This window comes from Poecilia reticulata, linkage group LG10 (assembly GCF_000633615.1).
Source record: "Poecilia reticulata strain Guanapo linkage group LG10, Guppy_female_1.0+MT, whole genome shotgun sequence".
Lineage (NCBI taxonomy): Eukaryota > Metazoa > Chordata > Actinopteri > Cyprinodontiformes > Poeciliidae > Poecilia > Poecilia reticulata.
The window spans coordinates 13,322,226-13,345,942 of record NC_024340.1 but is presented as its reverse complement, the minus strand read 5'-3'; the positions used below and the strand labels follow the sequence as shown (position 1 = coordinate 13,345,942).

General features: G+C 38.0%; 1 protein-coding gene across 1 annotated transcript in view; it reads right to left on the bottom strand.

Moving 5' to 3' along the window:
• ppargc1b (peroxisome proliferator-activated receptor gamma, coactivator 1 beta) overlaps positions 1-23,717 on the bottom strand; it is a 111,857-nt gene that overhangs the window by 18,797 nt on the left and 69,343 nt on the right. The window contains exons 5-6 of the mRNA XM_008420859.2: positions 12,424-12,609; positions 6,609-6,809 (exon numbers count right to left, since the gene is read on the bottom strand). Coding sequence (XP_008419081.1) covers positions 6,609-6,809; positions 12,424-12,609 — 387 coding nt within the window. The remainder of the gene's footprint in view (positions 1-6,608; positions 6,810-12,423; positions 12,610-23,717) is intronic.

Here is a 23,717-nt window from a genome sequence, read left to right as displayed (position 1 = left end):
TGTGTGACCCTTACATATTTTATCTTAACTTCTAAACTGTCACATCAACTCTGCCCTCTTTTCTAACATCCCATCCTCCTGCTCCCATCCTTTTGTTGCTCCAGATCAAACACAAAGCCCAAGTTAAGGCATAAAGCATAGGAAACCTCTCCTTAAACCTTCCCTGGGTATTACCTTTGAAATGGATATTAACACAACTGCTTCTCTTTCTCCAACTATCCTTTCATTACCTTTTTTTCCATCTGTGTACTCATCCGTTCAATCCTGAGCGTGGCTTCATGGCAGCCCTATCAGCTGATATAAATCAGCTTAGAAAAGAAAATCCCCCTCTAAGCTTTGCAGCCTTTGCTCCGAAAGATGATGCAGAAAATACAGAAATGATAGGAATGAGGATTCAAAGGGACCCGTTATAAAGACGGTTAACCTAAAGTGGGGGGCAATTCAGCAATATTGGGGGTCTGAATCACTTGGGATGTGGTTGTGGCAATTTATATAGATGTATCAAAGCAGCCAAGCGTCACTTTTGATGTTATAGTTCTCAGAAATTAATCAATATGCTTCCTTAAAGCCAATAATGTTATGAAGGGAGATTCTTTACTTTTTTGTTGCAATTTAAGGAATTTGAAAAAACAGGTGAGCTGGGTATGTTGTAAAGAACAATAGAAAAATGTTTAGCCTTTAGCTCTGTAAAGACAGTAAAGAAAAAATACAAAACATCTGGCTGTAAATATAGCCAGATATACATACTACTGCATTTTCAGAATTGTATTTGTTAGAAAATATGAAGACCTTCGATTTTATTTCCTTGAACTTCACAATAATAGCTACTTTTTACACAAAGCCACAGCAAATACAACAATTTTGTCACGGTTGAAATGTGACAAAATGAGTGCAAGGGATATTAACATGGCACTGAATTATTGTTAGTACGCTATAATCAAATCATGTCATTGCATTATGTTTATTTACTAAAACATTTTTATGATTAAACACTTTAGTTTGACGTGTAATGTTGATATATTGGTCTATTCCCTATTATTAAAATGTTCTTTAAATGTCCTTTTAAAGGTTTCTGCATGGACCACAAGAATTATCAATGGCATCAGGACTATGTTACAAATTAGCCAGCTATATTTAATAAAACGAGATAGATGGATCTGAGAAGAGCTGGTAGTGACGATTTATACTGAGTAAATAGTACGTCAATTTAATTTAACTAGCACCTTTCTCAGACAGCAGTCACTAAGTACTTCATGGTAAAAAACAATAATTAAAGGCTTTTTATGGTAACATCTTTATGAGAAAGTAATTTGAAACATTATTGGTAGAACTGCTTTTAAAGGGATTGGGTTTAAAAGTGCACCAAAATTTGACATATTTATATTAGCAGTTTATGCTGTAAAACTACCTAGCCATGAGTCAAGGTATAAACAACTTTCATCACTGTTATAGTACTATAATGCTTTAATGAACACAACATCACCACCCAACAGCGCTGGCTGCCACCAAAGAATACTATCTGGGTCAATTGACAGAAATGGGACGATTGCCTGCGCAGCTAATGGGGCCATTGTGGCCCTTTGTCTGAGAGCCAACTTGGCTTAGAGTGTGTGATGATGCTCCTCTGAGAGTCCCATTGAGGAAACTGAAGAGTAAACTGAAGGTTTGAGTCTGTGTGAAACGCTGCAAACTCTTCGACGGCATGGGGGCCTCCCTAACAGTATAGCCCACTCTTCTACTCTACTCCGCTTTGGATGCCTTCCAGAACTGCGCTGGCATCATCAATAGAGGCCTTGTTCTACGGTGGAACACACACACACAGGAAAAGTGGAAGTGGAATTGCAAACGCAGGTGATGAAAGAAAAATGCAAAGGGAATCACACACGAGTATGAACAGATTGTATGGAATGCAATCTGGCAGAAAACCAAAGAAGAAAGATAATGCGATTCCTCAGAACAACTTCTAATCAAAATCATCTTTTTGACAGCATGCAACTTCTTACTCACTTACTCAAATAAGATGGATAGGAATACACACATTTGATAAATAAATGTGTTTGCCCAAACACAAACTCTGATTAGATGTTTGATGTTCGTAAAAGTTAAAAACATGAAGTAGCCATGCAATTTTTTTTTCTTATTTTCATTTATGTGTTGCTAGTCCCTGAGGAATTCCAATAATAAATGATTCTGGATTAAAATAATGTCTCATTCAACCCATTCAGTGCAATTTATTCCAAGCCAACAAATATAAGATCCTGGAAAAGCCAAGTAAATTCTTTAAACAAAGAAAGTTTTTCATTTCAGGTACATGTCAGTAAATTTACAATGCAAAAAACATATTCTGTTTATATTTATGATCATGGTTTATGACTAACTGTTCTGGATTGGGATTATGGTACAGGTCAATGTCATCCCATTCCTAAATGGGTTTTACATTGGTTGCATGTGCACAATTTTCAACTTTTTCCTTCCACTCAACCTTACATTAAAAAGTTGTATACAGTGGAAAGTCAGCTTCTTCAACAATAATAATAATTTTTTGCCTCATTCTTTGTTGGGGCGTTGATTGTCAATAGTCTTCAAAATGTTTGTGTAGGCCAGAAAATTATATAAATCATGTATTTAATGGTCCTTAAAATATTCAAACTTTCTAAGAGATGCTTGAGAAACACCACTCTGTGCACAACAATCTATATAATATAGCTATATTACTTTTCCAATTAAATTACTTAAATAAAATTACTTTCTCACTGATGTTTTTTCTCTCTTTGGAGATAAAAATAGTACAAAATGTTTACTATATTCTTCTTTATCACTTTTAAAGTCCATAAAAACTTTTATGTGCAATTATGAATAAAATGTGTGCAGTTATTCCACAATAATTACACCTTGAGCATTAAAAGCACAGACAGTGAACAGACAGGCAAAGAAGCACCAGAAAGTTCAGTGAGATCATCTGCAGAACCAGCACTTAACAGTAGAGGGCAGCGCCACACTCGGACCTGAGCACATGAGTGACAGTAAACATGTGACAGTAAACCACTCAGCTGATGGAAGGAGGGGATGAATTACACACACACACACACACACACGCACGCACGCACGCACGCACGCACCCACACAGTTGAGTAAAGGCCTAATGTTATTACAGCAGGCTTTTCTGTGTGAGTGGATGTGAATGTCAGGTTGCTATATTTGCCACTGATAGTGCACTCAGTGGAAACAGAGGCTGGATTCAGGATGATATGATTTATATTTAGTACAGCGAAATATCCTGCTTTTTTTCAGGGGCGCTGAACGTCACGGCTGGATTTGCATCAGGGATTTTTGAGACACTGCACCCTGAACAGGCGCACCACAAACCTCTTTGAAGACTTGAGGAATGCTAGGAAAAACTTGCTTGAGCTCCTCAAACTAAGCTACGAAAAGTGTGCAGTTTACCAGTCTTTCTGCATGTAAATGATACGATTTCAGGCGATGAAATTCCTAGAAGTGATGGGTCTTAACTGGCTCGTCACAAACTGCCTGCCTGCAGGTACAAGAAAAAGTTGCGCCTGTGGCAAACTGATTCAGAGTCAGGGTAGGAGCAGAAACTCTGCAGAAGAGTTTGTAGAGAGGACTGAGTGTGTATGAGAATTATCTGTTACCATGAAAAAGAGCCAAGCTGTCAGAGTTGAATCCAGAGGGAGAGAATAGGTTTTAACAGATTTGTGTTTTGAAAGCATAAATAGGGCAATATTGAGGGTTGGGTGCTGGATAAGTTATGGAAGGGGATGTGAGGAAAGTGCAAAATTTGTACAAGATCATAGAGTTCACATCACCATTTAAGGTATAAATGGAGAAAACATGTAAAGGGATTCGTCTTTGAGCCCGAATGAGCCTCTGCTTCTGGTTTGACCCTTTCTGTTGCTCCATAAGTCTGGAAACAGAGACATGGGTAACTCAGTAACCAGCCTGCTTCGACGCTCGTTTAGACACACATCGACAACCGAGGGATTTCAAGGATAAACAAGGACAATTGTGTTTTTTTTCCCTACACAACAGCAAAGAAAATGAAAGAAAATGCCATCTGGAAGTGTGACCTCTTTGTACTGCTGACATTTTATTTAGACTAAAACAATACCTTCATGGTATTTATCAGACTCTTGCAGCACAATCACCTCTGTGTCCTGATGTTTTGCTGGATGCTGTTGCTTTGCCAGCTTAGAAAGCCCACACAGTAATTGTTATTGCTGCCAGGCCTGACTTTTTGGAAACGTCTTTCACTGACACTATAACGGCAGGCAGTTGAGTTCAGATGTTTACATACATGCATTGTTTTAATGGGAATGAATGCCATATTAGGCTTCAATAAAAAACTACTTTTTTTTTTTTACACAAATTAAAAACCGACTTGTCTTAAATTTAAATTTTACATCGTAGACGTGCATGAAAATATTTTAAAACAGTTCTGCACAGAGCACTTGTGTCCAAGTTTATATTTTAGAGGAAAAAGTTTGGAGGTAGTGTATTAAGTCATCCACTCCAGCTTAAAAAGTATTTCTGTTTTGACAGCTTATTAATTATTTGCATTGGGAGAGGAGATGTCACAATGTAAGAGAAAAGTCTTTAGAGAAAATAACAGCAGAATTTTGCCTACTTTTAAATTAGTGATTTATATTTGACTGTGTTGGAAATGTGGGATACACCATTTATACAGGCAGCCAAACTGCTACTGCATGAAGCTGCCCCTACCATGCATTGTAATTGAATACCCTCAAATAAAATGAACACCTTCAAATAAAAGCCATAGTTATTGTTTCAGTTTTAGAGCAGGAGCTTCTTATTTAGTTTCACACTCACAGTCCACAGAGTAAAGCTTTACTTTCTGCTTCTCTATTTTCAGATTTTCCAACAATGTGGCTGCCAATAACAAATTTGTTTGTATATAATCTCCTTTACCCCCATTGAACTTTCACCAACTGTTCCCTATAGTGCTAGGGATTATTTGTAATTATTGGTTCGCCACCTTCGAAGTGTACTTTAAGATGGATGGAGGCTAATTAACAAAAACAAGTGGTGCACAGGCCTTTTTTCTGCAACAAAACAACCCAACACTGTGGCACAGAACAGGGAAGAATGTAAGACCCAAACCGACAAACATTTTTTGCTTTTCTCTTTTGGACTGAATTATAAATGAACCCATTCAATATAAAAGAGGTTAGCAAATCTTTCCTGCAGAGCAGCTTGGTGAATATTTACACTGCAGGTATTCAGCCATCCAACTTGACTCGTGACTGCCAAACAATGGCATCTTTGTTGACCGGCACTTACTCAGAGAACCTTAGACGCAGGCCCTTATGCTGTGAAATTTAAGTCAAATTAAGGACGCCGGGTGGATTCAACTCGACAAGTGCAATAAGGCCATATTACAGCGCTAATCATAAGTCGTTTGTGGCAGTGAAATAGCTTCCTGCTTTAATTAGGCTTCAGAGCCGGGTACAGGGCTGCATTCTTCTGACAGCTGAGCCAACACAAAAGAAAATGGGCCACAATATTCCCTGAAAAGGGATACAAGAATTTGTTGCTCCTGTATGATAGGATGGGGGGGTGTGCTCAGGTGCAGGCTGATAACAGGGAGAAGTCAGAGCGAAGAGAGGAAAACACGGTTTGTTCCCAGAAATGTGGTTCAGGGAACGATGAAGGGAGGCATGCAGCAACACAGTGTGAAAAGAGAAAAGAGGGCTTGAAAACAGGCAATCACATGAGCAACACGATCACAGGCATTCATATGAGTGTGCTAACAAGCAGGTGTGATTGTTACCCAATCCAAAAATGTTCTGATTGTCAAGGGCAAGTCTTAATTCTTCAAAGGGGATATTTTATCACACGTTTTGCTGATATCTTATCCTCTAACATTTCTGTACTCAGTAACATACAGCTGATTCCTAACAGGATAGAATATCCAAATCAAATCCATAAAAGTTAAACTGACATGTAAATTCAATACATGTCACCCTGTTGCATTTCAATATTTTTTTTTCCTGTTAATTTTGATGATTAATTAACAGATTAAAGCATGCAGCCTCTTTCTCTGAAAACTTTCTCCCTTTTCCTTGAAGAGACACGTGGGTCTTGGAACTACGGCAGCCCACGCTCACTGAACAGGACCGGATGAAAGGTTACTTTGTGCCTTGGCGCTGCTCTGTTTTTCGGGGAGTTAAAGGCAGACTTTGAACCTCGCAGGCCAACTTGAGGGGAACATCAAGGTGCGACGCGCGATGAAGATTAGAATGCCGGTGAGAAAGAGAGTGGGGGAGCATGGGAAACGAGAGGCACGTCGAAGCACGGGTGAAGAGGGGATAGATGGCGTTTGAAGCCCGAATTAAAGGACCCACTCTGACAGATGTCGCTTTCTGAGCTGCAGGGGACTTTTGATTTTCAGATCTTTGTAAACAGAACCAGGAGGGAAGCGTTAATGTTCTCAAACAGGCACTCAAAGGTGTGCTGTAAACTGACTGGCAGGAACATGAAAGTGGATGTTCATATCTGATGTTTTTGTTCATAATAATGTTCTCAAAATGTACCCAAAATGAATATGACTTTAAGCTAACAGATGTTCTTACAAGAGATAGGTCCTCTGTCTCGGCCCCCAGTGGCTGACTGAAGTCCTCGGCACTCAGAGGAAGACTCCTCTCGTCCTCTTCCTCTTGACTGGGCTCTTCCTCAAGAGTTGGAAAAACAGAGAGGCCGCCCACCTCGGCATCCACCATGCCATCCAAACTGTCTGTCAGAGCGGCCAGTAGTGCTGCATTCTCCTCTTCTATCTGCGAACACAAGAAAAAAAAAAAAGGTGAGAAAAGAAAACACAAGAAAGTAACACAGAAAAGACTGGAATGGATTCTTGGAAATGTTTCTTAAATATTTGTGGAGATGCAACAATCAGTCAGTCATTCAAAAAACTGGCAAATAGTCTCTCGTTTGGACCTAATGGTGAATTTTATTCCCTCTAATTGCCTTCTGCTCACAATCACAATGTTCGGCATTAGTTCGCCCAAAACACCTTGTGGGAGATTTCAGAATTAATTTGTATGGATTTAAAACTGAAAATATCACTGGAACTTATCTGAGGACTAAAAAGGAAAATTAGCTGTGCTTCTCAACTAAATGCGTCCTTTGGGAAGATATTTATGAAAGCAGGGTGCATCATATCCTCCAAACTGATACATCTTGTGTCTATAAATTTTTATACCACTTCTTCTTCTTCGTCAATTAAAGTAATGAATCAAATGTTTCTAATGTTAAAATTAGCCGTTTTAAAATCAATTTTACTATGTAAGAGAGTAACGAAATTAGTCGTTGTACTAAAGGTTATTTGTAAACCTGATTACCTAAAATATTTTTGAACAATTTGCATTAGGCTGTTACTGAAATAATCTTAAGGGTCAACTTGGAAGTAATTAGGCTTGGATGACAAACCAGATCTGAATCTGAATTGAGCAATTTGCATTTCCGCCTGGAAAAAGAGGTAAGCAGCGTCTTGTTTTCCTACATTATCCCTATGTGGAGTCGCCATGACTAAGCCGTTTAGCCTGCATCTCCTCTGGCTTGGTGCAGTAACTTCCAATGACAGTTATACAACGGCAACACTAAAAAAAAGACAATGCTAGCACTTTTTTCTAAAGATTTTCTCTATATATGTCGGTATCTGACTCCACCACCTTGTGTGATAAACTCAAAATGGGTATTTCACTCTCAAGTGCAAAAGAGTAGAAAAGGTTTAAAGCTTGGAGTTTAGTCTCTAAGCAGAACAGAATCAAGTTTCAGCAAGGCTTTTCAGCATTTGGATGGAAATTGCTTTCACATCTCACTCCACCCTGCAATCATCACCCATGAAGCATCCACAACACAGCAAACATTTTCACCATAAAGTCATAAAGAGGGACAGAAAATAGCAATCCTTTGAAGGATTTATATACATCTACCACATTTTGAGACTGAAAATGAACTTTTGTTCTTTATGTGCAGAAACATTTGACTAAATCCTGTTTCTTCAATCAGCCTGCTCTAAGCACTGATCAGTTCTGTTAATAGTTCCTCTGATTTCTGACTTTTAACCACAATAACACCAGTCTGGCCATTTTCAGAAAAACATAGTTGTGCTAAAACAGGATATTTATTCCTTTTAATTTATCATGACTGACTCAGTTTGAACTCTTGCTCATCTGTTTTACGTTTCCTGTGGCAGGGACTATTTTTATTTTTCCTATAGTTTTCAAGCATGAAGAAAATAGTGAAAGTAGCAGGAAAGGTTTCTGTTTGAACGTTTGTTTGCTTTCTAAATCCCAGCACCCCAGCACAAAGGGGCTGTTTACCGATGAGGAGTTGCCATCTTGCTGAGAGCTGCGTCTGGAGGAGCAGTGATAGCACGGCTGGCCTACAGGAAGCCACTAACTTTTATCATCCAGCTTAATATGTCCCTCACTGCCAAAGTATTTATCATAAAATTTATTCCTTGTCTCAGGCTGGCTGCCACTCTACCTCTGTGCCAGAAGCTACTTTTCAGAATTTGGAAAAGGAAGAAATACTTTAAAATGTCATAGTAAATCAAGGAATCAGACAATAATTGTCTTGGGAGTTACTGTACTGTATATTACAGTTTTTTATTTGGTTATTTGTAATGATTAGTAAACTTAATTATACAATTAAAATAGTTGTCTTTAATGTAACCAAGAGCTCTTCAGGCTTATATAATCCCCAGTGACACACTTACCCCAAACAGTCCCTATTACTATAAAACTATTCAATTTATACAGTAAGTTGATTAGATTGCTTAAAAACTTCCAATTATTCAGGTATAACTGGGAATATAGAAATGTTTGAACACACAGCCGACTCTTCAGAAGACAAAAAGACAAGAGGACATGTCTGATGTTTGAGGATCTTTGTAAGTCAAGAAATAAATCATTTCTACAAGCCGAGCAATAATTTAGAAGTTGAAAACAACAGGAACAAGTTTAACGTTCCATCACACAAAGTGAGAAAGATCTCAAAGGAGGGGAAAAAATCTCCATTAGAAACAATAAAAAGTATTTATTCACTGCAAATCACAGTGATGTGAACGATTGCAAAAAGCTGCTGGGACTTTGCTTATGGCCAGATAAGGATAAATTATATGGAAAATCACCTCATGCCTGCTAGTAAGTACAGTGGAGGATGTGTGATGCTGTGGGTGTGCTTTTCTTCAAAAGGCCCAGAGAGCCTTGGCATCATGACACAAAAAATAGTAAAAATGTTTTTTGGCACTGGTGAGATTTTTTATTAACATATTTAATCCGAAGAAAGGTTTATACAAAGAAAACATTTTATTTATGTATGTGATAAATAAGATGTATAAACCAGCATCTATATTGCTACAGTTTAAAAACAAATGAGTTATAATTGGCCTAACCTTTAGAAACAATCTCTTTGATTTAGTCTCCAAGGTAATATCGAGTCTTCCCAAGAAATGCAATCAATAACTTTCAACATGGGATTAAATTCCAATATGCTGCTATAAAGAAATCAACTGACAGGAAGCAGAGGCATAAAAGATACACTGACAAAAGCTTCATTTGTGTCCTTATCACTGTATTCAGAGATAATTAAATGATGCCTGACTGTCTGCAACGTTGAATCAGTCTGATAGACTACGCTGCCAAAATGTGATGTTGCTAAGGAGGAAAGGGGGCGAATAAGCACAGAGATACCAAACACTGGGCTGGAACGGTGCAACTTTAAAGTGTAAAAAGACTAAATCAGAGGAATGAGCAAATGAGATATGAAATGTAAAAACAAAAGATTAATTAATGAAAGGAAAGCAATGGCACATAAATAAATAAATAGAAATGCATGAATAAAGACATTTTCATATTAGATTAGGCAAAGTGAAACAAGGAAGCTGCATATGAAGTTATGCTTTAAAGAAATCTACACTAAGTTAAAAGTCAGATGAAAGGTTATTAACTTAGCATTTTTTAACAAGAGATTCAACAAACAAACTGAGATGAGAAAAATAAAACATTAATGCAAAATGTGGACTTTTGTTTTTAAAAAGGTCAAACTTTACTATGAAGATCTGCTTTGTGTCTGCAATGAATACGTGTCAGTTAAAATGAATCAAAGTAGTGATAAAGACTGAGGCGCTCAAGACGAACAGCAAAGACAGACACAGTAACTGTTTACTTCTCCTGCATTCCCATCATGCCTTGCCTGTCTTCATTTAGGCAACACTCTGCGGTGCATCACAGGATCAGAGCAATTTCCACCTGCAGGGCTGGATTACATGACCCATGATCTGCACCAAAATGCTATGTTATTTCTCAGTTGTTCCTTTTTATTTGCAAAGTGCACTCAATTTATCCTTTGTAACGAGACCACAACACCTCGCCTGGTCAATAATGAAGTGTTGGCTTTTAGATATGAAAAAATCAAGATGGGGATTCTCCGAATTCCTGGAGGAAGGGCCCCAGGAAACTGAAGCCTGAAGGTTGTCGCCGGCCCCTTGCAGAAGAACTCGGCCAGTCCAAACTGATGGACTGCCTCCATTATCGTGTTACACAGTGTAAATGGGAATCAGTTTTGTTGGCAGTGCCCTCTGAGGCCTGCTGCATGTCTGAATCTCAGAACAAGGATCAAGTGAAGGTTGGGATCTTGCACGTGTCAACAAGCAGAAATGCTCTGGCGACTGCACAAGTTGTACTGGAGGTCAAGAACAAGGCACGCAATGTTTAAGTGAAGTAACATAATACAGTCTTTGACTTAGTTCATTAAATTACAGAATTAGCAAGGAATAAAAAGTATAAACCACACCAATTTTCTCAAAAATTCAATTTCTTATAAAGCCATTAACCTGAAATTCACAAGAGATGGATGGAATTACCCAGGTAATAAGCAATGGACACATGAAGAAAAGAAGCCGCAAAAAGGCAGAGCAAGCCATAAAACTCACTGAAATCTATTAGAAAGAAATCCCAACCGCTTCCAGGCAAATTAATAGTAGCTGATTTGATACTAATTTGTGGCCCATAAAAAGCTTTCCTATTACCAGGGTATTGCACAAGAGTCATCTCATAATTGGTTAAAAGAAAGGAAGAGCTCTCTCAACCAAAACGCAGCGATGGCTTTGGTTGTAGACCTTTTTCTAAACTTCTCAATGTTCCTGTGAGAACCTCCTAGGTCACAATGAAGAACGATATTTCAGCATAAAAGTCAAAAGAATAATACGAGTTGGTGAATCATAGAGAGGTTCCAAGACATGAAATTAGCAGAGTTTTCTGCAATATCACTTCTGAACGAAAAGCACACAGGAAGCATTGACACACCAATGTTATATTGGAAGAATATAGTCTGACCAGGCAATATGCAATATTCAAAAACGTGAGTTTTGTAGGTGGGAGCATCGTGCTTCAGAGATACCTTTCAGTAAATGACACTTGATGAAAATGTGAAGCTTTAATGAAGTTGGACTTTACATCAAGATAATGATCCCAAAGACACAGAGAAGCAACTAAGTCGGCTTCAAAGGAAATAAAGCTGACAGAATGGTCCAATCAATCACCTGACATGAATACAATTGAAAATCAATGCAAAGAACTGGAGATCACTCTATAGAATAAGTCCTGAGACGAGACTGTCGACACAGGAAATCTCTTTCAGTTAAGCATTTAATCTACTGTAGAAAGCATGTTCAATATTTATTCATTGTGCTATAATCTTTATTACATATGACCCCAGTTTAGAGTAAATTGCTCTCATTTATTTGTATCCATGGATTTCTTGGATTATTACCAACATTTGGTGAGAATATTATTTCAATACAACCATTCCAAATTTATTGAGAAACAAAAAAATCACCAAGTGTTTTACAATTTTCCTCCCAGCTAACTATTTGAAAAAATTAAACTTCTAAATGTATTTATTAGGAAACAAAATAAAATGTACAGCAGTAGCTTGGATGCAGAATATAAAAGTGTTTACCCTGAACAGGACTGCAAAAATAAAGATTGGATGGAAAGATGCAGGACTGTTGTGTCTGTCAACATGCCCTCATTTAACAAAAGAAAATTAAATGGAGAAATTGCACAATTTGTAAACAGAATGATTATTGGTGAAATAATCTGCAGATCATCTGCAGGTAAACAGAAACATAATGGAAAATTTGACCTCACTGTTGTTTCACACAGAAACAAAGTCTGTCTTTGTGACAGACAAAGATAGAAAAAATATCAGCACACAATAAACGTTACTGTCCCTTAACTATTAACAATGAAATAAACCAAACATTCCATTGTTAATAGAGCAAAATGAAATTGTGCTATTATAAAAGCATTCTACGCTGAAGTGCCAGTCCATGACTCAACTGCAGATTACGTGAACTTCACTTCGGTGTTAAAAGCTCACCTCGAAGAGCTCATCTGCCGTACTGTAGTGGATGGAGGCTGGCGACGCATCCGCTGGCTGATCAGTGCACCACTGCAGCTCACTGAGGCAGTTGACGCTGTCGAAGTCGCTGGTGTCCAGCTGGGAGAGGTCGATGTCAGGGAAGTCTGTGTCCAAGCGGTCCGAACACACCTCCTCCTCCCCATACTGAGGATGAAAACAAAGAGAGAAAGTTCACATCAGTACTGAAATTCACACACAATTCCCAGGCGTTTGGGTCTTCTGAGACACAACAGAGTTCACACACGCACACACGCATGCATACACACACACACACACACAAAAAAAAAAAACAGTCACTCTCTGAAACATGAATCCAGAATAAATCTGGAGCTGCTGATCACAGCTGGATAGATCTGCGAGATATGAACAAATATGAACCTTTGCAGTTTTGTGTCAAAACAAAGAAATTTAAATCCCCCCCTGCAACTCTTTGAAACATGCTGCCAAGCATGAAAAGTAACCCTGCTCCACCTTTGATACATGCTGCTGCAGTTGGTGTTTTTTTGTGAAGAGTCACATTGTTAGAACTGGAGGTTTAGGTAGTTCCCCCTTGGGTTACCCTTTCTAAAATATGCATGCAGGCGAAGCACAGCAAGGCACTTTGGATAAAAGCCCCCATCATGTGGCCAATACTGTATATTATTACCCAGTTCACTGTCTGAGTCAGAAGGAGCTCTCATCAACAGCTCTTCATCTTTCAACAGCCACTCATTAGAGATAATGAGACTTCCACGTTTAGAGGTTCAACAAGGAAACCGACCGAGGCAGTCAGAAGACTCTGCGACTGTTACCGCAGAGGTTGCATTATGCATTTATTCTGCTACATCCCCCTGTGGCTCAGAGCAAAGTTACCCTAGAGGTCCTAAGGTGATTAGTTTTCTTTTGTCGGCTGAGGGGGGTGTTTGTCTGTGAAGTAGACTGCATTGTTTTCTGTATTTGATATATTCTGTAAAATCTGACCAAGTATTGTAAACTTTGTACAGGGATTTGCTTTATGTTCTTCAGACATCATGAACCGTTAACTGCTGAAAGTGAGCAGAGATAAGGACGAAAGAGTAAGAAGGCAAGAAAAGTCTTGGTTTAAAATGGAAAATTATATATTTGTTGTATCGCCGCATTGACATTTTGTTTATATTTTAATAAAAGTGAATTCTCATGAAACCCATTAAGACCATTTGAAGTTAAAAACCTGGGTCCTGACCTTAAATGCCTCTCATGAATTGATCAAACCTCTTCAAGAAGCAAACACCTTAGGAAGAACTTGTCAATCTTAATCAATTAAGAATTCAAACACCTTGCTATAAAATTTTACTTGAGTAAGTTTAAAGGGTCTAGTAGATAATTCCTGAAAGCTCCAATGACCTGTGAAGGCCTCTTAAATCACATGAGCCAACTGCTCTAGAAATTCTGGATCCTCCTAACAAACCCCCATCTGTAAGTCATATTACATCTTTAAAATGCCCCAAAACTCATTAAAAACATATTAAATACCAGTAACTCAAGAACTTTCACAAATAATTGTTTTCTGAAACATTTCAAGAGGCTCTTCTAAAAAACCTACCAACTAAACTCAAACTTTGAAAGTTCAAGAACTCCTTGGACATCTCCATTTGTATCAGTGACGGTCTCAATGAGTCTCAGGTCACATTTACTCCTGAGGAAGAACTAAAACTCCTACAATGGGCCAATAAGCCCATTGTAGGAGCACAAAACTGTTTCCCCATGTTTCACTGATGTACCATTTGCTGAAAGGTATCCCTTTTTAGATACCCTGAGGAACCCCTAAAGTTGGAAACTGTACTGTTACACTCATAATATCCAAACAACTTCCAAAAGAAAGCAGGTTAGACTCCAAATACCCTTATAACACTTGGAAAGAATCATAAAACCTCACATCTTCTAAAAAACATTGCTTCATGCCATCAATTGCTCCAATAGAGTCGTTATTATGCAGTCTGACTTGTGTGTGCATTTAACTTTAAAGCCTGGGGATAAAAATGGATTGCATCAACCTCCTTAAAACATGTGTGTTAATGGAGAGCATCCGTTTTCCAGAAAATTCCCAGGTTTTGGAAGTTGTTTTTCCAACTTCCAAAGGTTGTGGTTCTCAAATTAAAATTGCTTTAAAACTTGAGATTCCTCCAAAGCCACATGCAAACTTGTTGCAAACCCAAACAAACTACGTCATTTATAAAACTATGTTAAATGAGGCTAAAACAGCCACATGTTGTGCAGTGAACAGATGTTGGTCTCAGACGGAAACGTTTTGCCACGTCACCATGAGAACAGCCTAAAAGACAAGCAGGAAGTGTGTGCGTGACTTGCTGTGACGGAAACCAACTGCAGTCTCCTGGGGAAGGAGGGTGCAGGAGGAGATTTTAGGTGAAGAACTGGAGAAGAGAGGAGGGAACGTTAGAGGAGGGAACGTTAGAGGCGGGAACACTGACGTAAACAACGTAGCTCAACCAGTTTTTCATTATCACAATGACTCAGCTGAATTTATTTACATCCTGAACATGTAACTGCACATCTGAGAGCAACTAGAGCTCAATGATCTATTGTAAGTTTTAAGGGGAAGTAAGCTTCGTTTCCGGAACTTGAAACGCCCACAGAAAAAAAAAAAAAGTCTGTACTCTCTGTGGTGAGCAAACAGGGCTGATGAGTTAATCTGCCGCTTAAGAAAATCTTTTGCTACCTAAAGTACAAATAAGCTTTGTTTTTTGGTTTTTCATACACTGCTCAAAAAAATAAAGGGTACACTTAAACAACACAATATAACTCCAAGTAAATCAAACTTCTGTGAAATCAAACTGTCCACTTAGGAAGCAACACTGATTGACAACAGGGACCCTCGTCGGGTCAATCAGTGTTGCTTCCAAAGTGGACAGTTTGATTTCACAGAAGTTTGATTTACTTGGAGTTATATTGTGTTGTTTAAGTGTACCCTTTATTTTTTTTGAGCAGTATATATATTACCTGTATTTCAGTTGATCATCAAATAAAATTTGAGCAAAGAGTTGCACTTTAAAGTTTGGAATAAATGCATACAGTGCAACAACAAAAAATTGTTTTGTTTTACAAATATAAATTTTTGCTAATAAAACAAGCATGAGCATTCAAAGTGATAAATAGGATATTAAAGTGAAAATAACCAAAAGTTTTGTCAAGAACGTAAAAGGAAAAATGGATCAGATTTCACTTAAACACGGAACTCAGAAATCACTTGAATCTATTGAGTGTAAGTTTGTGACACTTAAACATAATTTATTTGGAAACATCAACAGCTCAGTTTGATTAATCAAAAAAGATGATTGTGTATTAAATTAAACAAATGTATGCAAATTATGTTGATTGCTTGTCCTGGTTGAGCTTAAATATGGTTGAAAATGTCATCAGAGAAGACAAACACATTGATGCAACATTTTCATCCATTCAATCATCGCAGATTCCATTAAAAAAGCCATTGTGGTTATCCATTACGCACAAACAGAGCACCGCCAAAAATCAACAACCACAACAAATTTATAACAAATTACCATTAGGCCATCATAATTAATTGTCTTTTCTTCTGCAAAGCAGTGTTTGATTATCAGGTTTCTCGCTTTTTTATTTTTTCCCCTCACTCGCTGCAGCATCATTACTTTGTTTTTACCACCATATTTAAAATTCCTTGATGCTTAGAGGTTTATGATTACTTTTACAAACCAATTTAAGGGGCACTTTAAACACCCTTGCTGTTTATAATTAACATAAATCATATTACCCCATAATGGGTTATTTTCTCACTAATATATTTCACAATTTCAAGCTGAGTCTTTTCCTTTCTCTGCACACAGTAAAATGCACACATAGACAAAACTACCTTCCCAGTTCTCATGAACAAGAAAACCACATTCGGTCAGTTTCTGTTTTCTTTTCTCTATCTTAATTATCACGCTGTAAAAATACTTGCTGTGCATAGTGCTTTAAAATCTGCCTCTGAGTTACTTATCGTGCTGCTTTGCAGGGTGGGTGAGTGTGTTATGTGTTTATTTAGGTCAAGGAATGGATAACGCAGCTGATATCATTTATGGTTTCATAAATTAGAGGGAGTAGAGTCGCAGTAAACCACAGAAGACTTGATCAAAGCGTGGACTGGATGAAAAAGAAATGCAGAGGGAGGGAGAGAGAGGAAAAGGAGAAAAAGCTAGGAAAAATGATACAGGACACTTGAAAGGTAAGAAAAAGGGAATCCAGGTGCAGGAATGAAGACAAAGAGGGAGAGAGGAAAAGAAACATTTAGGTCAAAGGAGAAAAAAGATGGTCGCTGGGGATAAGGGAAGAAGAAAAGCAAGGAAGAAGGAAAGGATGTCCTCTATAAGACCCTCCTGCTGCTTCCCTTCTTTCTAGTTACTGATGCAGGTGTGTTTTCACCTTGCTGTATTTGTATGTTAGTTAGCATGCAGCTCATACACAAATGTCACATGGTTTCCACTCTTCCCCACAACCACTTGTTTGCTGCTCGGCTCATATTTCGTGTTTTGTTTGTTATTTTGCTTTCCCCTGCATATCTTCCATTTTTTTTATCCGTTATCTGCCCTTAAGTGTCTTTTTCATTCCTTCTTTTTGCCTTGTGACTCTGTACTCAATCCCACACTATGTTCAACTTTCTTTCCTATTTATACAAGCCTTCTCCAATGACCTTCCTCTCTGTTCTCCATCTTTTCCTCATCCCTCCATCTCAGTCTTTTCTCCTTATAAACTCAAAGGACTGGCTGATTGATTCCTTTGTTTCCACTCAGCTGCTGGACCTCTTTCATCATCCCTTTATATCTCCCCTCTTCTGTCCATTACAACTAGTCAATCAATAAAAACATCCTTGGGCACGGCACACACATCCACAAGCACACAGATGCATAGAGCGAATGTTTAACCTGAAAACAGGAATAAATGTCATGTTTTGTTATAGGAGACTGATTCACATACCAAAGCAGAGGTTCTCTGCCTTATATTGCTAACGTTCCGCTCTCCTGTATCCTGTTCTCTATCACACACACTCACAGACATAAGCACTGCAATGTCGCTGATTAATATGATATGTTAACAGGTGCTTACTACATGCCAGAAACACTAAAACCTCCTGAATTTTTTTCACATTTTGCGAGACTACAACAATAAAATTCAATATGTTTTAAGTCGATTTAATGTGATAAGCAAACACACAAAAATGTCTTTCTGTGGTTATGATATGAAAAACTGTAAAGAGAGACAGTAGAAAACTACTTGAAGAACAATGTCTAGAATACGTGACGCTTCTTCTTATGTCTTTACTGCTGCAGCAGGAGGCTAAATGTGGCCGAGAGTTGTGGCTGCAGCATGTTTACTATGCTGTGTGCTATAAAGTTCTGATGAAGCCACTGACAGCTTCACTTCATGACTCACAGGCGCCAGGAGGAAGAATCACAGGACTGAGCAGTTTGTCCTCTGCATGCAGCTCTTGTTTCATTTTTCCATCAGGGTTGATTGTGGAAGATCTCTAAAGCTCACCATGATTAAGCGCAAAGGCTTTTAAGGAGGTGGAAACTCCTAAAGTGTATTTTTTAATACTCATGTTACCTCATTTTAACGTTACAAAAATGAATATGTTATGAAAGGAAAGATTATACATTGTTGAGATCCTTACCAAACTTGTTCAGCAAGTTTGAGAGATATTTATCTCAATCTCATCTCAATTACACACCTCTGAAAAACAAAACATTCTTTCTATCTAAGCTGGTGTTTGTTTTTTCATTGCATTATCTTATCCCCTGTTGACATTTCCAAAAAAATAACTCATTTTAGGACGATTCCAGCATCTAAAATTGTGAAGTAAAATGCATGGAAACATTGTTACTGAAGCCCAAAAGCTTTGAACATTTGCAAGAGACATTTTAAGTAATCAATTTCACTTTTTAAAAAGTACAACAAAAAAATATGTTTTCACAAAACATGCTGGCTGTGAAGTCAAAGCCATGTTTGTGTTTTAATGTATGGGATGTCACAAAATGTGTTCAACTGGGAAGCAAATCTAGCAAACTATCATGTAGGTCAATAAAGACCCAATGCAGAGTTTGAATGAGATAAATCTTTTTACTGAAAAACACCACTGTTAAGTAGGCAGTTTAATTAGATAGTGGCATCCTCAGAAATGAAAACATCAGTCACAATGTCTCTGTCAATATCTCTAAATCCACCAAGGCTTAAATGAGGCATTAGAACTGGTAGATTAGGCCAATTAGTGTGAAATTGATATGTAATAAAGACTTTATATTAGTTACAAAAAGGGCATATTTCACTGATAAGTTTGGAGATAGTTTCAAGGGCTTTAAAGCATTTATATGCCTCAAATGCTTGATTCTTGCTTGTCCTTGATTTATGAACTCACTTTCCACTTTATTAGATACACTTGTAGATTGATGTTAACACAAACAGTGTACGACTCGAACTGAAAGGAGCAACTCAATGCACTTAAGCGGTAACGATGATTTGTTAAAATTTAAACCAAGCATCAAAAAGAGGAAGGAAAGGAAACGTATGCGACTTTGAATGTGGGATGGTTGTTGGTGCCGGCTTGAGTGTTTAATAAACTACTGATCTACTGGGATTTCCCAAACATCCATCTCTCCAAACCAGACATCACTCATGTCAGCTAAGAACAGGAAACTGAAGCCTGAGTTTACACAAGAGCTTATTGAGCAGCAACACAGTGGAAAAACGTGACCTGGTCTGATGAACCATAATTTCAGCTGAAAAATTCAGTTGATAGGATCATAATTTTGTGCAAACATCATGGAAGCAGATTCATCCATTCTAGTTTCAACGGTTCAGGCTGGTAGTGGGAAATGGTTTGAGGGATATGTTCTTTGTTCACTTTGGGGCCTTTTAGGAGCCACTTTCAAAGAGCACAGCCTACCTGACTATTCTTGTTGATCGTATGCAACCCCTTACGGGCACAAAGAACTCATCTTCTAGTGGCTACATCCAGCAGAAAAATGTACCATTTTAAAAAAGTTAAAATCATCTCAAAATAATTGGACTGTAATGCAACGGCCATTCAACAGAGCACTACAGTGATGTGGGGAAACGGAAGAGTCGGGTCCTGGATGTGCTGTGGAAAAATGCACAGTAACAGCAATTCTATCATGTCAATATGCAGCAAAATCTCAGAGGCATGTTTTGAACATCTTATTGAATCTATGCCACGAAGAATTTAGGCAGTTTTCAGGAGAAAAAGGGGATCCAACCCCGTAACAGCAAGGGGTACTAAATAAAGTAACGATTGAGTGCTTGCTCCAACACAACCGCTTTGAGCCAAAATTGACAACACAGTGCGTTAAAAAGCAATTGAACTCTGCTTGATTTGTGCATCATTTTGACGGCTCAATATTGCTGGAGGCAGAAAAATAAAACTAGGTGAAAACAATCGATGGCTGCTTGGCTCCCAATTAAACATACAAACATTTCTAAATCTTACAAAAACCTAGATATAAAATATCTGTTTTGGATTGTTTACATCTTTAGAACCCTTAATACTATCAGCAATAAAGCCTAATAGTTACATTGGCAGAATTGAGTTTAAGGAGAAAAAACCAAGTGCAGTGACTTCCTCTTGTGGTTAATCTCTGCCTTAGTAACAACACAGAGAACCTAGTGGCCCATTCAGTCGTAAAAAGCCTGCTGGGATGATCGCACATTAGACCCATCCTATTAATAGAAAGCTCGCACATGGGAAAGCTGTATGAAGAAAAATGAACAAATGGATGTGGGAAAACCAGACAGAGTCTGTGCTGATGCCCTCACATGTGGATGTACATATTTGAAAACTGATCTTCTATAAACATACATCAATGCAGGGGTCATACTTGAAGTTGCAACCTCCTCTGTGAGTTTTGACCATGGTACTTGGCATAAAGTGGAAGTGCTTCCATGTTTGAATGAGCAGTAGATTCAAATGGTGTCATTAAGGGAGAACCCTTTCTGATAACCAACTTTTGCACAGGTTTGGAAACCAAAAGTGAATTTAGGTAACATAACCTTTTATAAAAATTTTCACAAGAGTAACAGAACCAACCATTCTTGCAGAAACATCCAGAATAGACTCAGAATACAAGGGTAATCTGCAGGGCTGTATTTGTATAAGCACATTTTATTGTTTGATTTATGACAGCCACAGTCTGATGTATCCAGGTGTTCGACTGTTGAAAATAAACCATTGAGCTGCAACAGAGCTGTAATAATGATGTGACACTTTATTGATCCACAAAAAGAAATCAAAGCCCTGGCTGCTGCTTTCCTGGCAGCTAGACAGACGGGGGCTATTGTAATGTTACGTAAGGTCAGTCACAAGCCCAGTCATGTGACATTGGTCCGGACTGTCCAAACTTCCCTTTAGGAACAAACTGAGGCCCAGGCATGCTCGATCACAGGCAACACCATACAAGGCCTCACTCCTTCAGCTCTGTGGTGCAGCTCTAAGGATGGTGGAAGTAAAAAAGATAGTTTTAAGTCTTAATTAGAAGTGCAAATCAGTTTCTCAGGTAATGCCACCACCTTGAAAACACCTAATGAATAATCCATTAGTCCAGAAAGTTTAGGATTGCAAATAAAATACTAAAAGTTTAGTTTGGGGGTTTCGTGGTTTATTATCCCAATTGAATTTACTTCTTAACACATTTCATTGGGTCAAAACAAAATTGGAGGAAAACAATGTAAATCTCCAAAGCAAACGGCTTTTCTAGTTAGTGTTTGCTTAAGTGTAAAAGTGGTTTCTCATCTTCTGAGTTCATGTTTTCCATAAATATGCAAAATATCCAAGAGGCAAAACAAACCAAAGGGGTTTTCCAAGCAAATTTGGAAATATAGTTTAGCTGTGCTTGTATAATTTGCTTTCAAACTTTATGTTACATCTACACCTGAGTCTCCATTACCCAAGTGGCGAGATGTCCAAACTGCTTTGGAGATATTTGAAACTTCAAGACAGCACAGCAGTAGAAATGCCAATGCCAGTTGGGATAGACCAATCTCCAGCAAGACAATTTAACAACTGGAATATATGCAAGCACAGATTTGGCTGATCAAAGAATAAAGACTAAGGTCAGCTTAAGTTGTCCTTCTCTGAGAATTAACATTTAATTAGGAATTTTAAATAATCCAAACAGCTGCCATACCCTGCCTCACAGAGATGCCATAATACAGAAAATGGAGAGAGGAAGGAATATGTGAAGGTTAAGTGACAAGAGCACAGACCATATAGCTGAAGGATGGTTATGAGGGGAGCTGGAAGGAGAATCATAATCACCTTCAAGCCTCGAACATTGAAGAGACATGGAAGATATAAGGCAGAGTGCCAAGCTGGGGACTCCGCTAAGTGTGCCACTCCTTTAAGTCCCACTTTCTTGTAGGTCACTTTGACAGGGAGTGGATAATAAATGACAATTCAGAAAGTTACGGTCAAAGATTGAGGGTACTGAGCAACATAAAATCCTTTCGTTTTATTAATTTTGGAATATCTGGAGCCGTCTGTACCCGTCATTTCTAAGCCACAATCCAAAGATATTCCCTTTTTTATCGTGAAGCTTGCAACTTTGGCATATCAAGTTCTAACGCAAGAACATTTCTACTGTGACCTCCTGCATGGTTTTATTCTTTAACAAATAAAGCTGAACTTTTACAAGGGGGACTATGGGATTGTGAATAAATTACTAACAGCGAATTTGAAGGGAATGCTGAACAATTATACTTCAAAACTCAATGTCCCTTTACACAGCCAATACGAAGGAGATGTGTTTAATTAAAGTGAATAAAAAGGATGTCCCCGTCCATCCATCGCCCCCCCTTGCTGTTTAATAAGGGCCACAAAAAGCCAATTATGTGTCATTTGATTATTGAGGGACAAAGTCTGACAATAAAATCTCACCAGGGATACAGAAAGAAGCTAAATCAGGGTACAGATCAATGCACATCATTATCTTGTAGCTTTTAATCTCTTTTTTTTTCCTTAGAAAAGCTTAACATAGTATTTAAATGCTTCTTTAGCTTCAGCTTTTACATTTACAGGTTTAACGTCAATTAATGGCAAATGCAGATGCCCAGAATGTTTAAATAGCTACTCTAATACTCATTTGCCATTTCCATCAGTTTAGGTACTACTGTTCCTATAATTGCACTTAAAATTAATGACACCTAATGGTGCCGTTATCTTTGTGTTCTCTTTATGTTATTATCCCCTTCTGTGAGTTGCTCTTTTCTCCGTCAGCTCAGTCTTCTCAACACCCAGCTTGTGAAGGCAGATGGTTGCTGCTATTGAGCGTGCGTCTGCAGGAGGTTACTTCCTGTTGACAGGGAATCCTCTCTACTTTAGCCTCATGCTATACTTTTCTAATTAACATTACGTTATGTAATGAATTTGACTGTTAAGCTGATGACTGGATTGCATTGCAATTGATTAAAATTAATTTTACATAACTGAACAGAAATTAGGCTTGTTCATCTTGCACAGTGGTTTGAGGTTGCATTTGCTGTTAAATATCGAATGAACATAATTTAATTTCTGAAGAAAACATGCAAGATTCAGTGTGTGGTGTAAATTTTTCCAGTAAGACTTGGGAGATGAGTTGTAAAGACAGATCTACCACTTAACATTGTGATTTACTGTTTTTCTCAGCCTGTTGATGGGGTTATGCAAAACTGTGATGACAGGAATGTTTGGCAGTTTAAAAATGTAACAGTGTCTCTATAAATAGGACACAAGATGGAATTGAAGAAACTTGATGGCTTCTGCATAGCTAAAATCTAATGGGCAATATCAGTGTTTAAAGAGCTTGGAAAGGATTTTTTGTTTCCATCAGACATCACTTGTCAGGATTGTTGATGTCCAATAATATTTTGAATTATGAATAAATAAATAACTTGCAAATAGCTATGAGAAAAATGTATTTAGAAGAAAGCGCCTAATGTCAGTTTTTTACAAATGCACAATTAGTAAAGTGTTGCACAATAAATCAGAAAATTGTCATTACTGCATTATTAAAGAGGAACTGCTTGGACTGCAAAAAATGTTTAGCTTATTATTTAGGAACCATGAAGGCTCGCCACACCTGCAATATATTCGGTGACACTATTTGTTTAATGCAGCATAAATATTTTCTGGAGATAAAGAGGCCATATGGTGGTAAGGTCATTAAGAAAACACTAGACAGAAGCAACTTTTGCAGGAAAACCTTGTTGAGGTGAAT